Source organism: Scyliorhinus canicula, chromosome 1 (genome assembly GCF_902713615.1).
Source record: "Scyliorhinus canicula chromosome 1, sScyCan1.1, whole genome shotgun sequence".
NCBI lineage: Eukaryota > Metazoa > Chordata > Chondrichthyes > Carcharhiniformes > Scyliorhinidae > Scyliorhinus > Scyliorhinus canicula.
Window position 1 is genome coordinate 74,991,137 of NC_052146.1, and position 23,589 is coordinate 75,014,725.

A 23,589-nucleotide genomic window follows, 5' to 3' on the forward strand; every position below is an offset into this window, starting at 1 on the left:
ATGGGTCAAATAGCCTCCTGCCATTTGTAATGTAATGGTTCTATATGTAATATCGTCAGGTGGAGAAAACTTTGCTGGCAGCAACAGTGTGCCCGGCATCGCTCCCAGCATTGCTGCTGAACAGAAGATCTAGGCCTTGGAAATGTGTTCACGTCATTCACGACTCTGTGTGGGAATGTGTTCGTTCAGTCACACCTACAAAAGCAGCCACTCAATCTACAACCGATAAAGAACCCACACAATGAATCACAGTCTTTAATGTCACTAAAGTTTAATTCACATCAGACATTCTACAAACTGATCAAATTTAGAGAGTGCATATCAGTTTTGTTTTCGGTGTGAAATGAATGAAGATGTTTTAGCCCTGCGTTGTAGGTGACACTTCCTGTACATGTTTAGGCACTTGGCAAAAGAAAGTGATCCCATGTGGTTTTGTGACAGAATGTTGCTGGAACAATTGTCCAGTTTTTGATGAATTTATTCAGCGTTAGAATACCAGGCTGTATAGGTTGCATAATGTACTTCCACTCTCTCAACTGTTCCAAATGTCATCATTTTATGCTCAATAAATAACCTCCATATTCTGAGCTTGGTTCAATTTTGCTTTGTGCGGAGCAAGGCAAAGAAATCGGTGCTGAGACATTTTCCAGGTGATGTATTCTCAGGCTGAACACTCGGGACAGATTTTCCCCATCTCACTATTATTATGGGCTAGGGTTTAAAAACTCCAAAATGTATTATGGAATTCATCTGACCTGTAACTTTTTGTTGAATTTGGCTAGGATGAGCACAAGAGCCTTCACTTGTGTTGTGATCCAACAGTCTTCCTAGATACTTTAATCAAAATAAACTTCATTCTAAGAACTTAGTTAACATTTATATATAACCAAATAGCAAACTATATCCTAAAAGCCACCACCAAGGTGATTTTTACTGGAACAGATATTTAAAATGAAACTGGAAAGAAACAGGCCAAAACACTTTTTTCTCATGTCTGTGTCCACAGCAGTCAAATGTGAAAACAAAAACAAAAGAGCTCACAGCCACAGCCCAGCTCCACCCACACAATGACATCACTGAAACCATGTGATACGGCAAAACCTTTGTTAAAGGGACATTCCCATGACACATTTCTGGGCCATTCTTTTCATTTGCTAATATCTTCCTTCGATTTTCAAACCATCCAACATTGATATTCTCTTCCTTCTTCCCGTTCCTTGACGTCTTCCCTTCATGATGTTTCTGCCAGGTCCATTTCCTATTAAAATGTGTCCTCCCCAGTCTCTCTGCCTTCTCTTAATTTTGTTTGACAAATGTCTTTGTTCGTTCACTCTCCCCAGCGCTTCATCATGTTATTTCTTTCTGTAAAATTAATCCTTTCCATTCTCCTCCAAACTCTAATTTCGAAGTTATTTAGCGACCTGGTATCCAAGTCCTTTTTTCAGATCCATACAAAACAACTTGGCATTCAAAGGCATCACCATCACTAAATCCCTTGACCAGAAACTGAACTGGACTCTCCATATGGCTACAAGAGCAGGCCAGAGGCTAGGAATATTGCAGCAAGGAACTCGCTTCCCAACTCCCCAAAGCCTGTCCACCATCTACAAGACACAAGTCAGGAGTGTAATGGAATACTCTCCTCTTGCCTGGATGAGTGCAGCTTCAACAACACTCAAGAAGCTCAACATCATCCAGGACAAAGCAGCCCCTTGCACAAACATTCACTCCCTCCACCACCGATGAACATGGCAGCTGTATACAGCATCTACAAGATGGATTCCAGCATTTTCTTTTTTGGTACAAGATACACTGCAGGAACGCACCAAGGTTCCTTAGGCAGCACCTTCCAAACCCACGACCACTACCATCTAGAAAGACGAGGGCAACAGATACATGGGAACACCACCACCTAGCATACACTCTCCTGACTTGGAAATATATCAGCGTTCCTTCACTATCCCTGGGTCAAAATCCTGGAACTCCCTCCCTAACTGCACTTTGTGTACCTGTACCACATGGACTGCAGCGGTTCAAAAAGGCAGCTCACCACCACATTCTCAAGGGCAATTAGGGATGGGCAATAAATACTGGCCTAGCGGGAAAATAGTGCAACTTCCACACAATCATCCAAGGCTGGAATTGAACCCGGGTCCCTGGCGCTGAGGCAGTATTGCTAACCACTGTGCCATTGTGCTGCCTCTTGGCAAGTTTAATTGTTCAAGTTGATGGCCAGGAAGTGTGATGAATGTCAGAATTTCAGATGTATATTGTAATGTATGTATCTGGCGAAGTAATGTTTAAAAGCCTGGGTTAGTGTGTGAATGTCCTCTGCAATAAGGTTTTTTAAAAAATCCTGGTTTACATATTCTGGCTACAGAAGAGATAATTAAAGCATCATAAAAGCGAGATAAAAGCAACCATGTATGCTATTTACCAAAATAGGGCTAATGGAATTTTGTTTATAAAAAGAAGATTCCCTGGGGAGTAGGTAATTAGAGACACTGTGTTTAGCCTTAGTCATAACCCAGTTAGTGGGACAGAGATTATGTAGTTAATGGGAGGAGCTGGGGCTGAAACAGTCAGGTGTGGAGTTTTCCTTTTTAGTTTAGATTTTGCTGTGAGCCAAATGCTGGGAAGTTAAACAGTAGTTGAGACAGGCAGGAATCTGCAGGCAGTTTCCTGAAGGCTCTCCTCTCTTTTCTCTCCAGTCTCCTATCTCCTCTCTCTCGTTTTCTCTCTCTCTCACTCTCTGCCTCCCTCCCTCCCTTCTCACGATATCTCCATAAGCAAGTGTTCCTGTGTTTGCTAATTATTCAAAGGTGGCTTTAGACCTGAGGAGGGTTTTGCTTGTTTGGAGATAAAGAAGATCTTCGTTTGAAGTTAAAATATTTCCATTTATTGTTATGCAATATTTCAACAATTGTGATGTTAAAGTTAGTTTAATACTGTGTTAATAATACATTTATTTTAATATACCATATCCCTAATTTGTGTGGAGTCACTCCTGGCCCTGGATCGTAATGGAAGTGAGATCTATGGACTGGCAGAATAGGGTAAAAGAATGGAAAGTAAGAAAGTGAGAATTATAGTATTGGGCCTGAGAATAATTCTTGCATTTAGAAAATGATTACATTCCGGAGAAAGAATGTGTGACCACTTGTGTGAGAACTCGGTGGTAGTCCAAAAAGATGCTGAAGTGCAAGTAGAGGCCAAAGCTAGACTAGATTACTCAATCAAAGGATTGTTGCAGGACAGCCTCGAGATGGGATGAGAAGCAAAAGAGGTTTTGGTGGCTGCCAGTTAACCAGAGGATCAACTAATAAGGGAGGCGAAAGAAAAGGAATTAGATAGTTGGAAAGAGGTTACAGTTTATTCTGAAGTATCAGAGAGGAGACAGCCAACCTTGTCGCATACGTGGATTTGTGTGCAAAAGGTATCCGCAGAAGGCTGAAGCAAGACTCGTTGCTTGGTGTTTCGAAGAGACTGGGCGGTCCAGTTGTTAAGAGTGGATTCTCCCACAGTGGGGAAAAATAATCCTGAAAGTCTGTATAGCTCTTTTGGCCCATTTGTGTAGAATTGTATATTAACTGACATAAAAAGTACATTTTTGCAGGGTGAAAATTTTCAGAGACAAATGTTTGTGAAGTTGCCTGAAGAGGCAAGCAATGCAGAAAGGAAACTAAGCAAATATATTCATGGCCTGAATGATGCCTTGAGGGTGTTGGTATTTTTTTGTGTGATCTATTTTCTTGAATGTGGGCCATGTTCAACTAAAAACAGATGCCTCAGTGTTTTATTGGGATGGGGAAAGGGCTACTTTCAAGCATCACCATGATGCATGTTGATGATTTCTTATGGGGTGGCATTGAGACATTTGAGAAATATTAATAAGATTGAAATGGAATTTAAGATTCAAAATTCGGCTTCTGGGTTTTGAAATATTTTGGTTTAGAAGACATTAAGCAGAACAGGTCTGGAGTAACTTTTTCAACAATCCTATTAAGAAAGTGTTACTCCAACCCTGGTTAATCGTGCTCGGTCATCACAGCAACATGATGCCACATCTGAAGAAGAAACAGCAGTTGTGAGGCTTGATTGGTCAGCTGAATTGTTTGTGCTCAAACAAGACCAGATGCTAATTTTGATGTATTGCAACAAAATGCTACACTGAATCACCCTAAAGCCATAGAATCTCTACAGTGCAGAAGGAGGCCATTCATCCCATGGCACCTGCACCAACCCTCTGAAAGAGCACCCTACCTGGGCCCACTCCCTTGCCCTATCCCAACACCTGATCTGCACACCTTTGGACACTAAGGGGCAATTTTAGCATGGCCAATCCACCTAACCTGCACATCTTTGGACTGTTGCCCCAGAGGAAACCCATGCCAACATGGTGAGAACGTGCCGATTCCACAGAGTTTCCCAAGTTCGCAATTGAACTTGGGTCGCTGGCACTGTGCGGCAGCAGTGCTAACCGCTGTGCCATTGTGTCACCCTTAAGAGCAAATAGAAAATTTTAAAATTAGTTATGGAAAAAATGTATACTTTGGGGCAGCAGGGTAGCATGGTGGTTAGCATAAATGCTTCACAGCTCCAGGGTCCCAGGTTCGATTCCCGGCTGGGTCACTGTCTGTGTGGAGTCTGCACGTCCTCCCCCTGTGTGCGTGGGTTTCCTCCGGGTGCTCCGGTTTCCTCCCACAGTCCAAAGATGTGCGGGTTAGGTGGATTGGCCATGCTAAATTGCCCGTAGTGTCCTAATAAATGTAAGGTTAAGGAGGGGGGGGGTTGTTGGGTTACGGGTATAGGGTGGATACGTGGGTTTGAGTAGGGTGATCATGGCTCAGCACAACATCGAGGGCCGAAGGGCCTGTTTTGTGCTGTACTGTTCTATGTTCAGTTAGCGTCCTTGTGTAATCCAAATAATATTTAGTGAAGCTTCTCATGCCAACCTCCTTGATAGTTATTTGAGTGCAGCTGGTTTTGTAATATTTTGGCGCGTGAAAATGGGAAATGGTGTACTTTAGCCATGGAAGCTAGGAAAATAAAAAGGTTTGTTCAGAGTGCTTTAACTGCACAAACACTCTCTTGTGGAAGCAGTGGAAATGGGATTGTATTTGTCATACACTTTGGAGGAAATTCAAATTAAGGGGGTATACTGAAAATAGTTTGGTTGATTGATTTATTGTCACATGTACCAAAGTACAGTGTAAAGTATTTTTCTGCAGCCGAGGGAACGTACACAGTAGACCAAAAAAAGTAGATAGTTACAGGGAATGTGAAAAAGTACACAATATATCAACAAGTAAATAATTAGTTACAGTATGGAACAAGGACAAAAAGCAAAACAAATACGACATGGGCAAGAGCAGCATAGGGCGTCGTGAATAGTGTTCTTACAGGGAATAGATCAGTCCGAGGGGGAGTAGTTGAGGAGTCTGGTATCTGTGGGGAAGAAGCTGTTCCTATGTCTGGATGTGCGGGTCTTCAGACTTCTGTATCTTCTGCCTGATGGAAGGGTCTGGAAGAGGGCTATGCTTGGGTGCGAGGGGTTTCTGACAATGCTGTCTGCCTTCCTGAGGCAGCAGGAGAATCAGTGGGCGGGTGGCAAACTTGTGTGATGCGTTGCCCGGTGAATGTAACATAAATTGCTTCGTTGGGGGGTTGGGTGGGGGGGCGGTGGGGGGAGAGAACATACACTGTACAAAATGTTGAAGTGTAAAAAGATAAGGACTGACCTAGCTGGTGTTAAAGAAATATTAAAGAAATGTTAGAAAAAAAGGAAAATCTCCAAGATCAAATGGGTTAATGCAAGTCATCAATCATTAAACATATAAACAAGGAGCAGGAGTAGTCCATTCAGCTCCTCGAACCTGCTCCACCATTTAGAAACATCATGGCTATCTGATAGTTGCATCAAATTTGCATCCTGCCTACCCCGATAACCTATCGCCCCCTTGTTATTCAAGAATCTATCTGTAAGAAGTCTTACAACACCAGGTTAAAGTCCAACAGGTTTGTTTCAAACACGAGCTTTCGGAGCACTGCTCCTTCCTCAGGTGAATGGAGAGGTATGTTCCAGGAACATTTATATAGACAAAGTCAGAGATGCCAGACAATGCTTGGAATGCGAGCATTTGCGGGTAATCAAATCATTACAGATCAGAGATAGGGGTAACCCCAAGTTAAAGAGGTGTGAATTGTCTCAAGCCAGGACAGTTAGTAGGATTTTGCAAGTCCAGGCCAGATGGTGGGGGGGTGAATGTAATGCGACATGAATCCAAGATCCCGGTTGAGGCCGCACTCATGCGTGCGGAACTTAGCTATATATTTTTGCTCGGCAATTCTGCATTGTCGCGTATCCTGAAGACCGCCTTGGAGAACGCTTACCCGGAGATCAGAGGCTGAATGCCCTTGACTGCTGAAGTGTTCCCCGACTGGAAGGGAGCATTCCTGCCTGGTGATTGTCGCACAATGCCCGTTCATTCGTTGTCGCAGTGTCTGTACCACGCTTCGGGACATCCTTTCCTGCAGCATATGAGGTAGACTTCATTGGTCGAGTCGCACGAGTATGTGCTGCGTACCTGGTGGGTGGTGTTTCCACGTGTAATGGTGGTATCCATGTCGATGATCTGGCATGTCTTGCCGAGATTGCCCTGGCAGGGTTTTATGGTGTCGTGGTCGATGTTCTGAAGGCTGGGTAATTTGCTGCAAACAATGGTTTGTTTGAGGTTGCGCGGTTGTTTAAAGGCAAGTAGTGGGGGTGTGGGGATGACCTTGGCAAGATGTTCATCTTCATTGATGATGTGTTGAAGGCTGCGAAGAAGATGTAGTAGTTTCTCCGCCCCAGGAAAGTACTGGACAACGAAGGGTACTGTGTCAGTTGTGTCCCGTGTTTGTCTTCTGAGGAGGTCGGTGCGGTTTTTTGCTGTGGCGCGTTGGAACTGTCGATCGATGATACCACCATTACACGTGAAAACACCAGGTACGCGGCACATACTCGTGCGACTCGACCAATGTAGTCTACCTCATACACTGCAGGAAAGGATGTCCAGAAGCGTGGTACATTGGCGAGACCATGCAGACACTGCAACAATGAATGAACGGGCATTGTGCGACAATCACCAGGCAGGAATGTTCCCTTCCAGTTGGGGAACACTTCAGCAGTCAAGGGCATTCAGCCTCTGATCTCCAGGTAAGCGTTCTCCAAGGTGGTCTTCAGAACACGCGACAATGCAGAATTGCCGAGCAATATCTTATAGCTAAGTTCCGCACGCATGAGTACGGCCTCAACCGGGATCTTGGATTCATGTCGCATTACATTCACCCCCCACCATCTGGCCTGGACTTGCAAAATCCTACCAACTGTCCTGGCTTGAGACAATTCACACCTCTTTAACCAGGGGTTACCCCTATCTCTGGATCTGTAATGATTTGATTACCCACAAATGCTCGCATTCCAAGCATTGTCTGGCATCTCTGACTTTGTCTATATAAATGTTTCTGGAACAGACCTCTTCATTCACCTGAGGAAGGAGCAGTGCTCCGAAAGCTCGTGTTTGAAACAAACCTGTTGGACTTTAACCTGGTGTTGTAAGACTTCTTACTGTGCTCACCCCAGTCCAACACCGGCATCTCCACATCAAGAATCTATCTAGTTCTGCCTTAAAAAAATATTCAGACTCTGCTTCCAGTGCCTTTCAAGAAGAGATTTCCACAGATTCACGACCCTCTGAGAAAATATTTTACCTCATCTCCGTTTTAAACAGATGACCCCTTTTTTTAAAACCATGAACCCTCGTTCTAGATTCTCCCACAAGAGGAAACATCCTCTCCACATCCACCCTTTCTAGATTGCTGTTTCACAAAAAGGTCTTGTCCCAAAAGATTATCGGGAGGACCTGGAAGCGAGGTGTCTTATAATGTACTGCTGTGTAGAGAACATGGAAAACCTTTTCTTATTTTGGTTTGTTTTAAAGTATTGTGTGTGAATATGATTTATTACGTTTTATTCTCGAAAGAGAAAAAAGGAGTTTGTTAATTAAATAAATTAAGATTAAGTGTTGTACAGCTGGGGAGCATGCAATAGATAAAACAAAGACAGAAAATACTGGACAATCTCAGCAGGTTTGACAGCATCTGTGGAGAGAAAAGGGAGCTAACCTTTCGAGTCTGGATGACCAATTGTGAAAGCTGATGGATAAATACTTGAGCACACATAAAGAGACACTTAATCGGTTCACCCCAAAATAATGTATAAAGAGACATTGGATTTGACGTGGAGGGTGCTGCATGTTGCAGTCCTGCACAATTATAGATTAAGTCGGTTCACGGACTCCCAGGCTGCTTGTATTTTCTATAGCCTTGAAGAGTCCGATCTTTGTAGGATGTGCGGAGTTGTTGGCCCTGTACTGCTATTTGAGGGGGCTGCTCAACAACAGATATAAAGAGTTATGGGATAGTGTGGGTCAAAGTCATTGAGGTGACCAATCAGCCATGATCTTATTAAATGGCGGAGCAGATTCATTGGACTCAATGGTCTACTTCTGTTCCTATGCATCATCAGGATACAATGTGAATACTGGGATCACCAGGATATATTGGGAATACTGGGATTAATAGGACACTTTGGGGATAGTGGTACGCCAGGTCAGATTAAGTGACCAATTCACTCAGTATGCCCAAGCAGTGCTGAGACAGTTGTGCCTGTTTAACCTGCCTGGGTTTTGTTTGTGTTGTTCCAGGGTTCGAGCCCGAGACATATTGGGATCGAATGCAGCTGCTGCAGGAAGCCATTCTTGCCAGGTACAGTCTTCAGGATACCTGTGGGAGCAGCATTGTTACATAAGCAAGGGTTTTAATTGGGGAATAATCTGATTTTAAGCATAATCTGATTGAAACATTTCGGGAGTGCCTGTTTCATTGTCCACATGAGCAAACCGCAATAATTAAAACTGTGAACCCACAGGTGACACAGTTTTAAATAAAAGCAGTTTTTGTTTATGGTGAGAATCTATTCATTTCTTTTCCTCCCCTACTACTTATCCATCTTCAAATTATTCCCTCTATCTGCCCCACCCTCCGCAATAAGACACCACCAGGTCCTCAGCTTGAAGATAGACAGGCAGTGCCACTCCGTAACCACCAGAGGGTGCATGAGCTTGTCATGTTACAAATGTCAATGTTATCCATTCTCGATGTGAAGCCTTTATCCCATCAGCTGAGAGATGTACAGGGTCTCACTCAGTGCATTACTGTTTGAAATTCAATTTTCTCATTCTGCAGCTGATTTCCCCTAGATAAACTTCCATTCTGTGCCAGGTTCATGTCAATGGCTTGGTAAGGACACACATGTGCAGTGGTTAGCACTGTTGCATCACAGCGCCAGGGTCCCAGGTTCGATTCCCGACTTGGGTCACTGTCTGTGCAGAGTCTGTACGTTCTCCCTGTGTCTGCGTGGGTTTCCTCCGGGTGCTCCGGTTTCCTCCCATAAGTACCGAAAGATGTGTTGTCAGGTAATTTGGACATTCTGAATTCTCTCTCAGTGTACCTGAACAGGCACCAGAATGTGGCGACTAGGAAATTTCACAGTAACTTCATTGCAGTGTTAATGTAAGCCTACTTGTGACAATAACGATTATTATTAGTACCCTATCCCTTATCCTGAGACTGACCTCTCGTTTTCGAATGCCCCACAAGAGGAAGCATCCACTCCATGTCTACTTTATCCATACCTTTAGCATCTTGTATACCTCAATTTGATCCCCCCTCATTCTTCTAAACTCCAGAGAGTATAGGCCTAAATTGCTCAATCTCTCTTCATACAAAAAAACCCTCATCTCTGGAATTAATCTAGTGAACCTCCTCTGAACTGCCTCCAATGCCTCTACCTCCTTTCTAACTAAGGGGATCAAAACTGCACAATACTCCAGGTTCTGTCTCACCAATGCGTTGTATGGTTGCAACAACACTTCCTTACCTTTATACTGTATTCCGTTAGCTGTAAATGCCAACATTCTATTTGCTTTCTTTATTACCTGCTGTACCTGCATGCTAGTTTTCTGTGACTCATGAACGAAGACACCCAGATCCCTCTGCACTGAAGCTCCTTGAAGTCTCTCCCCATTTAGATAAGTTGCCTTTCCATTTTTCCAACCAAAATGGATGACCTCACACACGTTAAACTACAAATGTCACATTTTGGCCCACTTACCTGACATTATTTATATCCATTTATAAATTTCTTATTTCCTCAGTACAACTTAGTGTCCCACCTATTTTAGTGTAATCTGCAAATTTAGCAGTAGAATCTTCTAGCCCTGTATCCAAGTCGTTAATACATATTGTAAATAGTTGGGGCCCAAGGACTGAACCCTGTGACACCCCACTAGTTACATCGTGCCATCCAGAAAAAGACCCATTTATTCCGACTCTCTTGTCTTTTGTCAGTCAGCCAGTCTTCTACCCAATCTAATAAATTGCCCCTAACCTCATGTGATCTCACCATGTATATTAACCTTCTGTGCGGCACCTTATCAAACTCCTTCCGGAAGACCAGATATACTACATCTACAGGATCCCCATTATCCACTTTGCTTGTCATATCTTCAAAGAACTCCAGCAAATTAGTCAAACATGACTTACCCTTCATAAAATCATGCTGACTCTGATGGATTGTGTTTTGACTTTACAAATGTCCTGATTTACTTCCTTAATAATAGATTTGTGGGCAGCACGGTGGCGCAGTGGGTTAGCCCTGCTGCCTCATGGCGCCGAGGTCCCAGGTTTGATCCCGGCCCTGGGTCACTGTCTGTGTGGAGTTTGCACATTCTTCCCGTGTCTGCGTGGGTTTCGCCCCTACAACCCAAAGATGTGCAGGGTAGGTGGATTGGCCACGCTAAATTTCCCCTTAATTGGAAAAAATGAATTGTGTACTCTAAATTTTAAAAAATAAATAAATAATAAATTTGAACAATTTTCCAACAACAGATGTTAAACGATCTGGTCTATAATTTCCTACATTCTGCCTCCCTTCCTTTTTGAGTAAGGGCGTTACGTTAGCATTTTTCCAAGGGGCTGGTTTAGCTCACTAGGCTAAATCGCTGGCTTTTAAAGCAGACCAAGCAGGCCAGCAGCACAGTTCGATTCCCGTACCAGCCTCCCCGAACAGGCGCCAGAATGTGTCGACTAGGGGCTTTTTACAGTAACTTCATTGAAGCCTACTCGTGACAATAAGCGATTTTCATTTCATTTTTCATTTTTTTCAATCCACTGGAACCTTTCCTGTGTCCAAGGAATTTTGGAATATAACCATTTGATCCACTATCTCTGCTGCCACTTCTTTTAACACCCTCCGATCTAGGCAATCAGGCCCGGGGGACTTGGCTGCCTTCACTCCGGCTAGTTTGTTGAGTACTGTTTCCTTATTGATGCTGATTGTTCTAAGTTCCACCCTTTCCATTACCTCTGAATTACCCAATCCTATAGGGATGGTTCTCGTGTCACCACCTTGAAAACTGAGGCACAATGTTGATTTAACATTTCCGCCATTTGTGTTCCCTAAGTCTCCATTAAGTCTCCATTTTCATCTTCCAAGGGACCAACATTCACGTGAGCAACTCTCTTCCCGTTTATGTATCCTTTTTGATATTTTCCGCTGGCTTTCTTTTGTAATTTACCTTCGCTCTTTTTATCACTTTTTTAGTAACCCTTTGTTTATATTTGAAAGTTTCCCAATCTTCCAGCCTGACTCTGGCATTTGTAATATGATATACCTTAATTTTTGTCTTAATAATGTCCTTAAACTCCTTGCATAGCCATGGATGATTTTTTTACCCCCTTACCATCTTTTTTCCTCTCATATTGAGAGAATTGAGTATCTCCTTAAACAACTGCCACTGCTATCCTACCTTTTAGCCTACCTGTCCACTCTCCGCGTGCCAAATCTATCCTCATGCCCATGTAGTTACCTTTGCCACCTTTTAGCGCAGCACGGTAGCACAGCAGTTAGCACAGTTGCTTCACAGCTCCAGGGTCCCAGGTTCAATTCCCGGCTTGGGTCACTGTCTGCGTGGAGTCTGCACGTCCTCCCTGTAACTGCGTGGGTTTCCTCCAGGTGCTCCGGTTTCCTCCCACAGTCCCACAGAGATGTGCAGGTTAGGTGGATTGGCCATGCTAAATTGCCCTTAGTATCCAAAAGGTTATGTGGGGTTACGGGGACAGGGTGGAGGCATGGGCTTAAATCGGCTCTTTCAAAGGGCCGGTGCAGACTCGATGGGTCGAATGGCCTCCTTCTGCATTGTAAATTCTATGATTTTTTAATTCCAGAATGCTAATGTGGGACTCCACTTTCTCCCCCCAAACTGAATTTTGAATTCTATAATAATATAATAATTAGAATCTTTATTATCACAAGTAGGCTTACATTAACACTGCAATGAAGTTACTGTGAAAAGCCTCTAGTCGCCACATTCGTCACTATTCCCTAGAGGATCCTTAACTATGATGTAATCAATTAATCCCCCTTCATTACACAAAACCAAATCCAGAGTAGCCTGCTCCCTGGTTGGTCCCACAACATATTCAAATCCCAGACCTGGTCTCCTTGTAATCATGTCTCCGTAATCACCACCAGATCATGGCTGGGATTCTCAGAGCATCTGCAACGGAATCGCGTCCGGCGTGGGGGCGGAGAATAGGGTGCCGGAGAATCGCTGCCAGTGGCGTGCGCGCAGTCGACGCACTGCTGATCGGGGGCCGTTGAAAGAGGCCCCCGCGCCGATTCTCCATGGACGACCAGCTGAGTTCCCGGCGACGTGGTTCACGTATGGTTCCACCCGGCGGGCGCTCGGAGTCGCGGCTGCAGTCGCCGCCCTGGTGGGGGGATCCATCACATGGGGGGGGGGGGGCCTCCACGACAGCTAGGCCCGCGATTGGGGCCAACGATCAGCGGGTTCGTGCCATCTGGTGGGGGGCCTACTTCTTCAGCGCCGGCCGCTGTGTGGATCCGCCATGTTGCCCCGGGCCGCCGCGCGCATGTGCGGACCTGCGGCCGGAAGTGCAGGGCCCCGTATTAGCAGCCGGAGCTGCGTGGAGCACTCCGGGGCCCTGCTCGCTACCTTAAAAACGGAGAATCTAGAAAAAAGTCCGGAGTGATCTGCGCCCGTTTTCTCGTGGGCGTACGGACATAGTCCCATTATTGAAGAATCCCGGCCACTATCCTTTTGTCTCCATTTGGGCCGTTAACTCATTAATTTTATTCCAATTCTTCATGCATTTGGATACAAAGCTTTTAAATTTGTTCTATTGTAAAATTTCCCTACCCGTTTATAATTCCTTGTGGCCAAAAAGACATTGACCCATTCTAATAAAAATAATCTTTATTACTGTCACAAGTAAGCTTACATTAACACTGCAATGAAGTTACTGTGAAAATCCCCTAGTCGCCACACTCCGGCGCCTGTTCGAGTACACAGAGGGAGAATTCAGAATTTCAATTAATCTAATAATCAGGTCTTTCGGGACTTGTGGGGGGGGGGAACCCACGTAGGCACGGGGAGAATGTGCAGACTCCACACAGACAGTGACCCAAACCGGGAATCACACCCGGGTCCCTGGTGCTGTGATGCAACAGTGCTAATCACTGTACTACCGTTCCCCCATTCTGTCTCTCACCTTTATTTTCTGCTAACCATCTGCCACATCGCTAACCTGTGCTCTTACCTCCTTCTTTATTCTTTTTTTATATTTTTCCGTGCAACTGAACCCGCCTCCCACCTATTAATTTTAAAGCCCTGTCTGCAGCCCTAGTTTTGCAATTCGCCAACACTCTGGTCCCAGCATGATTCAGATGGTCCCATCGGAACAGGTCCCTCCTTCCCAGGTACCGGTGCCAGTGTCTCATGAATCTCCCACACCAATCTTTAAGCCACAGATTTCCCTCCCTATACTTTTTTTTTAGAATTTACAGTGAAGGAGGAGGCCGTTCGGCCCATCGAGTCTGCACCAGCCCGTGGAAAGAGCGCCCTACATAAGACCACGCCGCCACCCTATCCCTGTAACCTAGTAACCCCACCTAACCTTTTGGACACTAAGGGGCAATTTTAGCATGGCCAATCCACCTAACCTGCACGTCTTTGGAGTGTGGGAGGAAACCGGAGCACCCGGAGGAAACCCACGCAGACACGGGGAGAAAGTGCAGACTCCACGTGGACAGTCACCCGAGGCCAGAATTGAACCTGGAACCCTGGGTATGACGCAACCTGCCTCTATCGCTCTCCCAGGCAGTGCATTCCAGACCGTCACCACTCTCTGGGTAAAAAGGTTTTTCCTCAAATGCGCCCTAAACTTCCTGCCCCGGACCTTGAACTTGTGTCCCCTCGTAACTGACTCTTCAACTAAAGGGAACAGCTGCTCCCTATCCACACCCTCATAATCCTGTACATCTCGATCAGGTCGCCTCTCAGACTTCTCTGGTCCAGCGAAAACAACCCAAGCCTATCCAACCTCTCTCCCTAACGGAAATGGTCCATCCCAGGCAACATCCTGGTGAATCACCTCTGCACCCCCTCCAGTGCAATCACGTCCTTCCAATAATGTGGCAACCAGAATTGCACATAGTACTCATCAAAATTCCGTACAACTCCAACATAACCTCCCTGCGTTTGTAACATGCCTTGACTGATAAAAGCAAGTGTCCCATTTGCCTTTTTCACCATCCGATTAACTTGCCCTTCTGCCTTCAGAGATCTATGGGCAAACACACCAAGGTCCCTTTGTTCCTCAGAACTTCCTTGTCACATTGCTGCTTCAAAAGTGTATCACCTCACACTTTTCAGGGTTGAATTCCATCTGCCACTTTTCTGCCCATTTGACCAGTCGTCTATATCTTCATTATCAAATTACCCTGCATCCCATGTGCATTTACCTTTTTTATAAGTCTCCCACATGGGACCTTATCAAAGACTTTACTGAAATCTATGTACACTACATCAACTGCACTACCCTCATTTGCACACCTGGTCACTTCATCAAAAAATTCAATCAAATTTGCTAGGATTGGCCTCCCTCTGACAAAGCCATGCTGACTATTCCTGATCAAACGTTGACTCTCCAAATGGAGACAGATTCTCTCCTTCAGAATTTTCTCCAATAATTTCCCTATTATTGACGTGAGACTCACTGGTCTGTAGTTCTCTGGCTTATCTGTACAACCTTTCTTAAATAGTGGGACCACATTAGCTGTTCTCCAGTCCTCTGGCACCTCCCCTGAGGCCAGAGAGGAATTAAAAATTTGGGGCAGAACCCCTGAAATCTCCTCCTTCGCTTCCCACAACATCCTGGGACATACTTCATCTTTCCAATTGCAATGGCAGCCATCGACCATTTTGTTTCCTGTTATTAAGCCAACATTTTATCCAGTTTGCTATATTGCCCTGTATCCCATGGGCTTTCACTTTCTTGAAGTGCAACGGTTGGGGGTAAGCTGCTGACGATGCCTAAATTGGTGAACTCCAGATAATGTAACAAAAACAAAGTGCTGGAAAAACGCAGCAGGTCTGACAGCATCTCGAGAGAGAACCAGAGTTAATGTTTTGAGTCCAATGCCACCCTCGTTCAGAACTGGAATTCTTCAGATAATGTAAACCTTGTGGGATTGGCAACATCCCAGAATCATCTTCCAGTCTCTCGGAATTAATCTTCTGATGCTATAAGTAATCCAGTAGCTCAATCACGGGCAAAATTTAAAGCATAGTTTTACTTTGTCTACCCCGCCCACCCCCTCGCCAACTCACACCTGCTTCTCTCCTCTTCTAACCCCCTGCCCCCACAGCACCCTAATGCACTCATGCTGCCCTCCCCTTCTAGCAATAGCATTGGGTATTACAGTGTCCTTACTGTCACCTGCACTCTGATCAGTGAAGTCAGCACCTACCAGTCTTGGCTGCACATTCCCAGAGGCCAGGCTGTCCCAGAGGCCAGGTTTTCTGCTTGCATTCATCTTTCTTATCTCCCTGTTGCAGGTTTGGTTTTGTCCAAGACAAGTACACGGCCTCGGCCTTTAACTTCCCAGCAGAGAATAAACCGCAATACATTCATGTCACAGGTGAGTTCTGGGTTTGGAGTGCAGATATATTCATGTATTGCTCAGACTGACTGTGTAAGAGTGCCAGTACCACATGTACTGAACCCCTAGCAGATGGGAAATATGCTTTCTCACCCATCTAGAAGCTGTCGTACAGGACATCAAAAGCCTCCTGCACGAATCGGATCAGCTCAGTATGAACGATTCTCCATTTTGTATTTGGAAAATTGAAGGGCTTTCTCTTTGCATTTTAAAAGTAACGTTTTTTTAAAATCCTTTGTTTTTCACTCTAGTTTTCTTTGTTTCCTGCTCTGTGCTCCTCAGCTATGAGGGTATGTAGTAATTCTCTGTCTCTGTAACTAACCACTGGGATGTATACAGTGGGGTCTCGGTCCTCAACTCCCCTGCAGAGAATCTGCTGGTGTCTCCTCAGACACCCAGCTGTCCAGTGGGGACTCTGCTGTGAAGGCTCACAGACTCCAACCAGTAGTACGGTTTGATCAATAACAGGAGAAAATTAATAGCATTATCTTTGTGAAAATGACTATGCTAAATATTCCAAAATAGCCCAAGATTTCCTTCCCCAGCACCATTCCCCCGAGCAACACAGGACTTGTGCAATGAAATTACATTGTTAGCATAAAGTTAACTCCTTACTAAGCAGCTCCTTTATCTTCTTAAACATGAACTGCTTTTACTATCTCTAGTTGCCAATAATAAATTACAGCACAAGAGTAAAATACCGTGGCTGCTGGAATTCTGGACATGCCCGACAGGTCAGACAGCATGTGTAGAGAGCAAGGGAGTTTCAGCTTAACGTCCTTTTATCAGAACCAGAAGATGTTAGAAGTGGACTGCTTTTAAGCAAGATCTAGAAAAGCAGTGGAGGAAGGGGGCAGGGGAAGCACAAAAGGGAAGTTCAGCAACAGAGTGGAGGATTATGGTACAGAGGGGTCTGGGTGTCCAGGAACATGAATCACAAAAAGTTAGCACGCAGGCGCAGCAAGTAAATGGAATGCTATTAGAACATAGAACATAGAACGATACAGCGCAGTACAGGCCCTTCGGCCCTCGATGTTGCACCGACATGGAAAAAATCTAAAGGCCATCTAACCTACACTATGCCCTTATCATCCATATGCTTATCCAATAAATTTTTAAATGCCCTCAATGTTGGCGAGTTCACTACTGTTGCAGGTAGGGCATTCCACGGCCTCACCACTCTTTGCGTAAAAAACCCACCTCTGACCTCTGTCCTATATCTATTACCCCTCAATTTAAGGCTATGTCCCCTCGTGCTAGCCACCTCCATCCGCGGGAGAAGGCTCTCGCTGTCCACCCTATCTAACCCTCTGATCATTTTGTATGCCTCTATTAAGTCACCTCTTAACCTTCTTCTCTCTAACGAAAACAACCTCAAGTCCATCAGCCTTTCCTCATAAGATTTTCCCTCCATACCAGGCAACATCCTGGTAAATCTCCTCTGCACCCGTTCCAAAGCTTCCACGTCCTTCCTATAATGAGGCGACCAGAACTGTACGCAATACTCCAAATGCGGCCGTACTAGAGTTTTGTACAACTGCAACATGACCTCATGGCTCCGGAACTCAATCCCTCTACCAATAAAGGCCAACACACCATAGGCCTTCTTCACAACCCTATCAACCTGGGTGGCAACTTTCAGGGATCTATGTACATGGACACCGAGATCCCTCTGCTCATCCACACTACCAAGAATTTTACCATTAGCCAAATATTCCGCATTTCTGTTATTCTTTCCAAAGTGAATCACCTCACACTTCTCCACATTAAACTCCATTTGCCACCTCTCAGCCCAGCTCTGCAGCTTATCTATGTCCCTCTGTAACCTGCAACATCCTTCCGCACTGTCTACAACTCCACCGACTTTAGTGTCGTCTGCAAATTTACTCACCCATCCTTCTGCGCCCTCCTCTAGGTCATTTATAAAAATGACAAACAGCAACGGCCCCAGAACAGATCCTTGTGGTACGCCACTCGTAACTGAACTCCATTCTGAACATTTCCCATCAACTACCACTCTCTGTCTTCTTTCAACTAGCCAATTTCTGATCCACATCTCTAAATCACCCTCAATCCCCAGCCTCCGTATTTTCTGCAATAGACGACCGTGGGGAACCTTATCAAACGCTTTACTGAAATCCATATACACCACATCAACTGCTCTACCCTCGTCTACCTGTTCAGTCACCTTCTCAAAGAACTCGATAAGGTTTGTGAGGCATGACCTACCCTTCACAAAACCATGCTGACTGTCCCTAATCATATTATTCCTATCTAGATGATTATAAATTGTATCTTTTATAATCCTCTCCAAGACTTTACCCACCACAGACGTTAGGCTCACCGGCCTATAGTTACCGGGGTTATCTCTACGCCCCTTCTTGAACAAAGGGACCACATTTGCTATCCTCCAGTCCTCTGGCACTATTCCTGTAGCCAATGATGACCTAAAAATCAAAGCCAAAGGCTCAGCAATCTCTTCCCTGGCTTCCCAGATAATCCTAGGATAAATCCCATCTGGCCCCGGGGACTTATCTATTTTCACCTTGTCCAGAATTGCCAACACTTCTTCCCTACGCACCTCAATGCCATCTATTCTAATAGCCTGGGTCTCAGCATTCTCCTCCACAATATTATCTTTTTCTTGAGTGAATACTGACGAAAAGTATTCATTTAGTATTGTTGGGGAATGTAATTTTAATTTTCTTACTTAGCTGATGTTGTGCATCGCTGACTGGGCCAGTATTTATTGCCCATCCCTAATTGCCCTTGAACCGAGTGGTTCGTTAGGCCATTTCTGGGGACATTCGAGAGTCATTGTTGTGGGTTTGCAGTAGGCCAGACCGAGTGAGGACGACAGGTCTCCTTCCCTAAAGGGCCATTAATGAACCAGATAGGTTTTTACCAGAATCGACAATGGGTTCATGGTCATCATTCGACACACTATATAGGGTGTTGACGAGGAAAAAGATCCTGGGGTACCGTGCACACTTATGGTCTCCTTCGTTAAGAAGTTATATAATTGCATTGGAAGCAGTTCAGAAAAGGTTCACTTGACTGATTCGATGACAAACGGCTGAGTGGGTCGTGCCCACACTCCGTGGAGTTTGAAGGAATGAAAGATAATTTAGTGAAACATACACGATCCCAAGGGCATTTCCAGGGTGGATACTAAGAGGATGTTTCCTCTTGAGGTTGAGTCGAGAACTAGGAGACAGCAGTTTAAAAATGAGGCATTTTCTATTTAAGCCTGAGATGAGGACGAATTTCTTCTTTCAAAGGATCATTAGTCTTTGGAATCCACTTCCCCATAGAGCAGGGAGCCATTGAATATGTTCAAGGCTCAGTCAGACTTTTGGCCAATAAGAGAATCAAGGGTTACAGGGAACAGACAGGAATGAATGGCCTCCTCTTGCCCCTTATGTTTGTGTGACAATACTGGTAATGCCGCGTGGCAGAGATGTATATTAATGAGATGAGTATAGTAGGTCCAGAGAAAGGAAGGGGAGTGGGGCCAGTTAAATCGCTGTTGCCGAGGGCCAACATGGCCTTCAGTAGCTGAATGGTCGCCTTCTGTGCTGTAACGATTCTGTGATTCAGATGGGGTGTAAATGGTCACAGCACAGTAACAGTGCAAAATAGAAAATTTGTGAAGCAGTGTGAGTTGCCACAACCTTGGAATGTGGTGCAAGGAAGGCAGGCAATCCGCAGGGGTGCAGACCCTTCCTACCAAGCATGAACCAAAGGGTGATCTCCACCCGGAACACCAGCCCATACCTCCCGTTGGCCCTGTGTGGGCCATTCTTCATTAGCAGCATCTGCTGTACTAATATTCCAAAATAAAGAGAAACTCTCAGATTTTGTTAACTGGATCATACACAATATCAGGACCACAATGATAAAGTGTGAGTTTAGCCTGTGGTTTGTCCCCGATGTGGGCAGTATTCCATTTGTTCAGGCAGTCTGTTAACTCCAACTTGATGTTTTACTTTGCTTACCCCAGGTACAGTATTTCTTCAGTTGCCATATTCCAAACGCAAGTTCACCAGCAGCCAGCAAAGACGGCGGAGGAACTCCACCAGCTCCAGCACCCAGAGCCTTTTCGGTGAGGAGAAAATTGGCTACAATTGGGCCTACAACACCATGCTAACCAAAACCTGGCGATCCAGTGCCACTGGTGATGAGAAGTTTGCTGATCGTCTGCTCAAGGACTTTAACGACTTCTGCTGCAACAGGGAGAACCGTCTGGTCAGCTTCTGGGAGAGCTGCCTGGAGAAAATGCATTCCAGTGCACCCTGAGAGGGAGAGGTGGAACAGAGTGGCTGGGAAAAGCAGGGAACACCGTGAGGCTCTGTGTAAAAGCAGACCTCCAGCTGATGGCACAAACATCTATTCTTTGCCGTTTGGAAGCACGTTCAATATCCATCATTTGCTTGGGTCAAGTTGTAATTCTGCATGACGCTAGTCTGCAGTCTAACATGCATTCCATTTGGTGCATGAGGTTCCCCAAATGATGATTGTTTCATCCAATCGGTTCTGTTATGTCCCAGTCAGCCTTAGTTATACATTATGGTCACGTTGACTATGAATCTAGAGATGATCGCCATTTCAGTGACCCTGATAAAAGCCGGGCACGGGATGGCTGCTGAATCTGATCGGGCGGAGTAGGAGTGAGTTCCTGTGAGTGAGTCTCAGCAATGAATGATTTGAAAGGAATTGCGGAGGAATCCAAGCGAAAGAAACTACGTTTGCTGATGTTTCTCCAATACTCTCATTATCCAGTCAGATCTCTCCATTAACAAACTTCTTGCTCAAACCACGAGCTCTCTGTGTGTGGCTCTTGCTAATTTCGAACCTCAGTGGTACGAGCTCATTAGAATGACTGACCTCAACCCCTACACTTTGTAACTTTGTGCCTCTGCCTGGAACTTAGTTCTCATATTAATTATTTATTTAAGCTATTGTGCAGTGAATACTTTTCAGTTTTGTTTAGGAGGAAATAGAAGGGAGGCTTCATGTCGAGGAGAAGCTTCCAATTTAGAATTTAGAAATCTCAGCATGCTATTGCCCAGTCCTGGGCGGCCTTGCCCAGCACAGACCAGATCACAAGCAGTACAATTGTGACCGGTGTCTGAATTCTAACATATCTGTAGTATACAAGCCCAGACAAGGGACACTTATGCACTGTCAGCCATATCATATCTTTTATTCAGTGATTCCTCCTGACATTTTACTTTTCCATTGCGTTCTTCTGCTCTCCTTCCCTTCCCCAATATGCACACTACCCCAGGGTCTGTATTCTCAGTTCATTTGGAAGCGGTGGGGGTCAGGGGAGAGGATGCTAAGGGGAGTCTGCACGTGAGAGGATAAGAGGAACATTCGAGCCTCTGCTCTACTAATCAAATCTCAGTCACTTCTATTGAATGAGCCCCAAAACTGAGCTCAAACTTTGAAGTCCCTTCAATTTATTTGTTAATATACATAGTTTGTGCAACATAATAGATATATCATATATTCATCTACACTCTCAGTCAACCTAGTTACTCAAATGGTAAATCAGGGCTACTGGCGCAAGAAGTGTGCATCCCTCCTGCACACTGTCCCTCTTCACCAGGGCCCCTCTGGGTGTACAGACACTGTCCCTCTGCATGGGGGTCCCTCTGGGTGTACAGACACTGTCCCTCTTCACCAGGGCCCCTCTGGGTGTACAGACACTGTCCCTCTGCATGGGGGTCCCTCTGGGTGTACAGACACTGTCCCTCTGCATGGGGGTCCCTCTGGGTGTACAGACACTGTCCCTCCTGCACCAGGGTCCCTCTGGGTGTACAGACACTGTCCCTCTGCATGTGTAAATCCAACCACTCTTGCCTGAGGTTCCTCAGTATGTCCAACGGCAGGTGTGTTCCATACACTCTATTGAGACAGCATGGCATGGAAAACTGCTGTTGTTGAAGCTTGAGACACAGGCGTGGCACAACATTGATTGACCATATTTTTCACACAGTACCTTGGTGTAATTCCTGGATAACTTGACATATTACAACCGGGAGACTATGGGAATTTGTTTAATGTTGTGCAATTATTGTGTGATGCTCTTAATTCCTCTCCTCAAAATATCACCACTCCCAGTGACTGATCTGTAACCCCCAATACTCCTGGTGTTTGGCTGTACCTCTGGAGCTATTGTCAGTGGTACAGGCATCGTCTCCACTTAGAATGCTTCTGGGCCTGTCCATCTAACTGACAAATAAACTATTAACATAGCCTCAGCTTTATCTTCAAAATTTATATTTGCAAATAAAAAGCAAAAAAAAAAACCCTTCAGCTTTATTTTTTTTAAACAATTTTTGTAATTCTGTGTTGAAATATGTTGATCTGTCCAATGGTCAAGAACAAGATAAAGTAATTCATGGATAGATTTCCAGTCTCAATAAATATTCAGTTATGTTTTTTTCACTTTTGAGATATTAACTGCCAAAACAATGAAAGTAACGGCATGAGGCAGCCTCGGTGAGATCTCCACTTCTACAGTTTTTGGCTAGGCCAGAGAAATGCCTTTTTACTGGGGAGGCAGTAGCATAGTGCTATTGTCACTGATCCAGTAAACCAGAGTAATGCTCTCAGGACCCAGGTTCAAATCGCACCACTGCAGATGGTAACATTCGGATTCAATAAAAATTTGGAATTATAAGTCTAATGATAACCATGAAACCTTTGTTGAAAAAAAACCTATCTGGTTCACTAATGTCCTTTAGGGAAGGAAATCTGTCATCCTTACCTGGTCTGGCCTACATGTGACTCTAGACCCACAGCAACGTGCTTATTGGCCCTCGAGGGCAATTACGGACAGGCAATAAATGCTGGCGCAGCCTGTGACGCTCACGTCCCATGAATGAATATAAAAAGGGACTTTAGGACACACCTTCAGAAATAGAGCAAATGGGGAAGAAAGGAGCATGAGTCTCCGCACATCTACAGCGGATCATTCTGTAGATTCATTCTTAGGAAGGACCCTAAGCTTGCACGAGATGGGCTAATAATTGAATGAGCAGCTTTGACATTTTAAAACACAAATTGGACATTTAACAGGCAGGCCCGGGATTTGAATTCTGCACTTGCAAGAGGAAGTTTGATTACTCCTGCTGTGTGAACCATCAGGTTCGATAGAAGCAGAAAATGCTGTGTTAAGAACGGCTCTCACATCAAGCACGGCTGCAGATACGGTGTCTGCCAGGCGGAGGAAAGCCTTGTATCTCCAGAACCCGCTGGGGAGCATAATAATAATCTTTATTAGTGTCAGAAGTAGGCTTACATTAACACTGCAATGAAGTTACTGTAAAAGCCCCTAGTCACCATTGCCCTGCAATTTTGGGGGAAAAACTGGGCTGTTCTATAGAAGCAGGCTGAGAATATGCGGTGAACAAATTAAACAAAGCCCAAATATAATTAAGTTAAGTATA

At 44.9% G+C, this 23,589-nt stretch overlaps 1 protein-coding gene across 3 annotated transcripts in view; it reads left to right on the forward strand.

The window, feature by feature from the left end:
- Nucleotides 1-22,548, forward strand: part of depdc5 (DEP domain containing 5, GATOR1 subcomplex subunit) — a 253,508-nt gene extending 230,960 nt beyond the window's left edge. For all 3 annotated transcript variants that reach the window (XM_038793299.1, XM_038793316.1, XM_038793307.1), the window contains 3 exons: nt 8,748-8,808; nt 16,026-16,108; nt 20,133-22,548. In XM_038793299.1, coding sequence (XP_038649227.1) covers nt 8,748-8,808; nt 16,026-16,108; nt 20,133-20,428 — 440 coding nt within the window. In that variant the 3' untranslated portion in view covers nt 20,429-22,548. The remainder of the gene's footprint in view (nt 1-8,747; nt 8,809-16,025; nt 16,109-20,132) is intronic.
- Nucleotides 22,549-23,589: the final 1,041 nt, after the last annotated feature.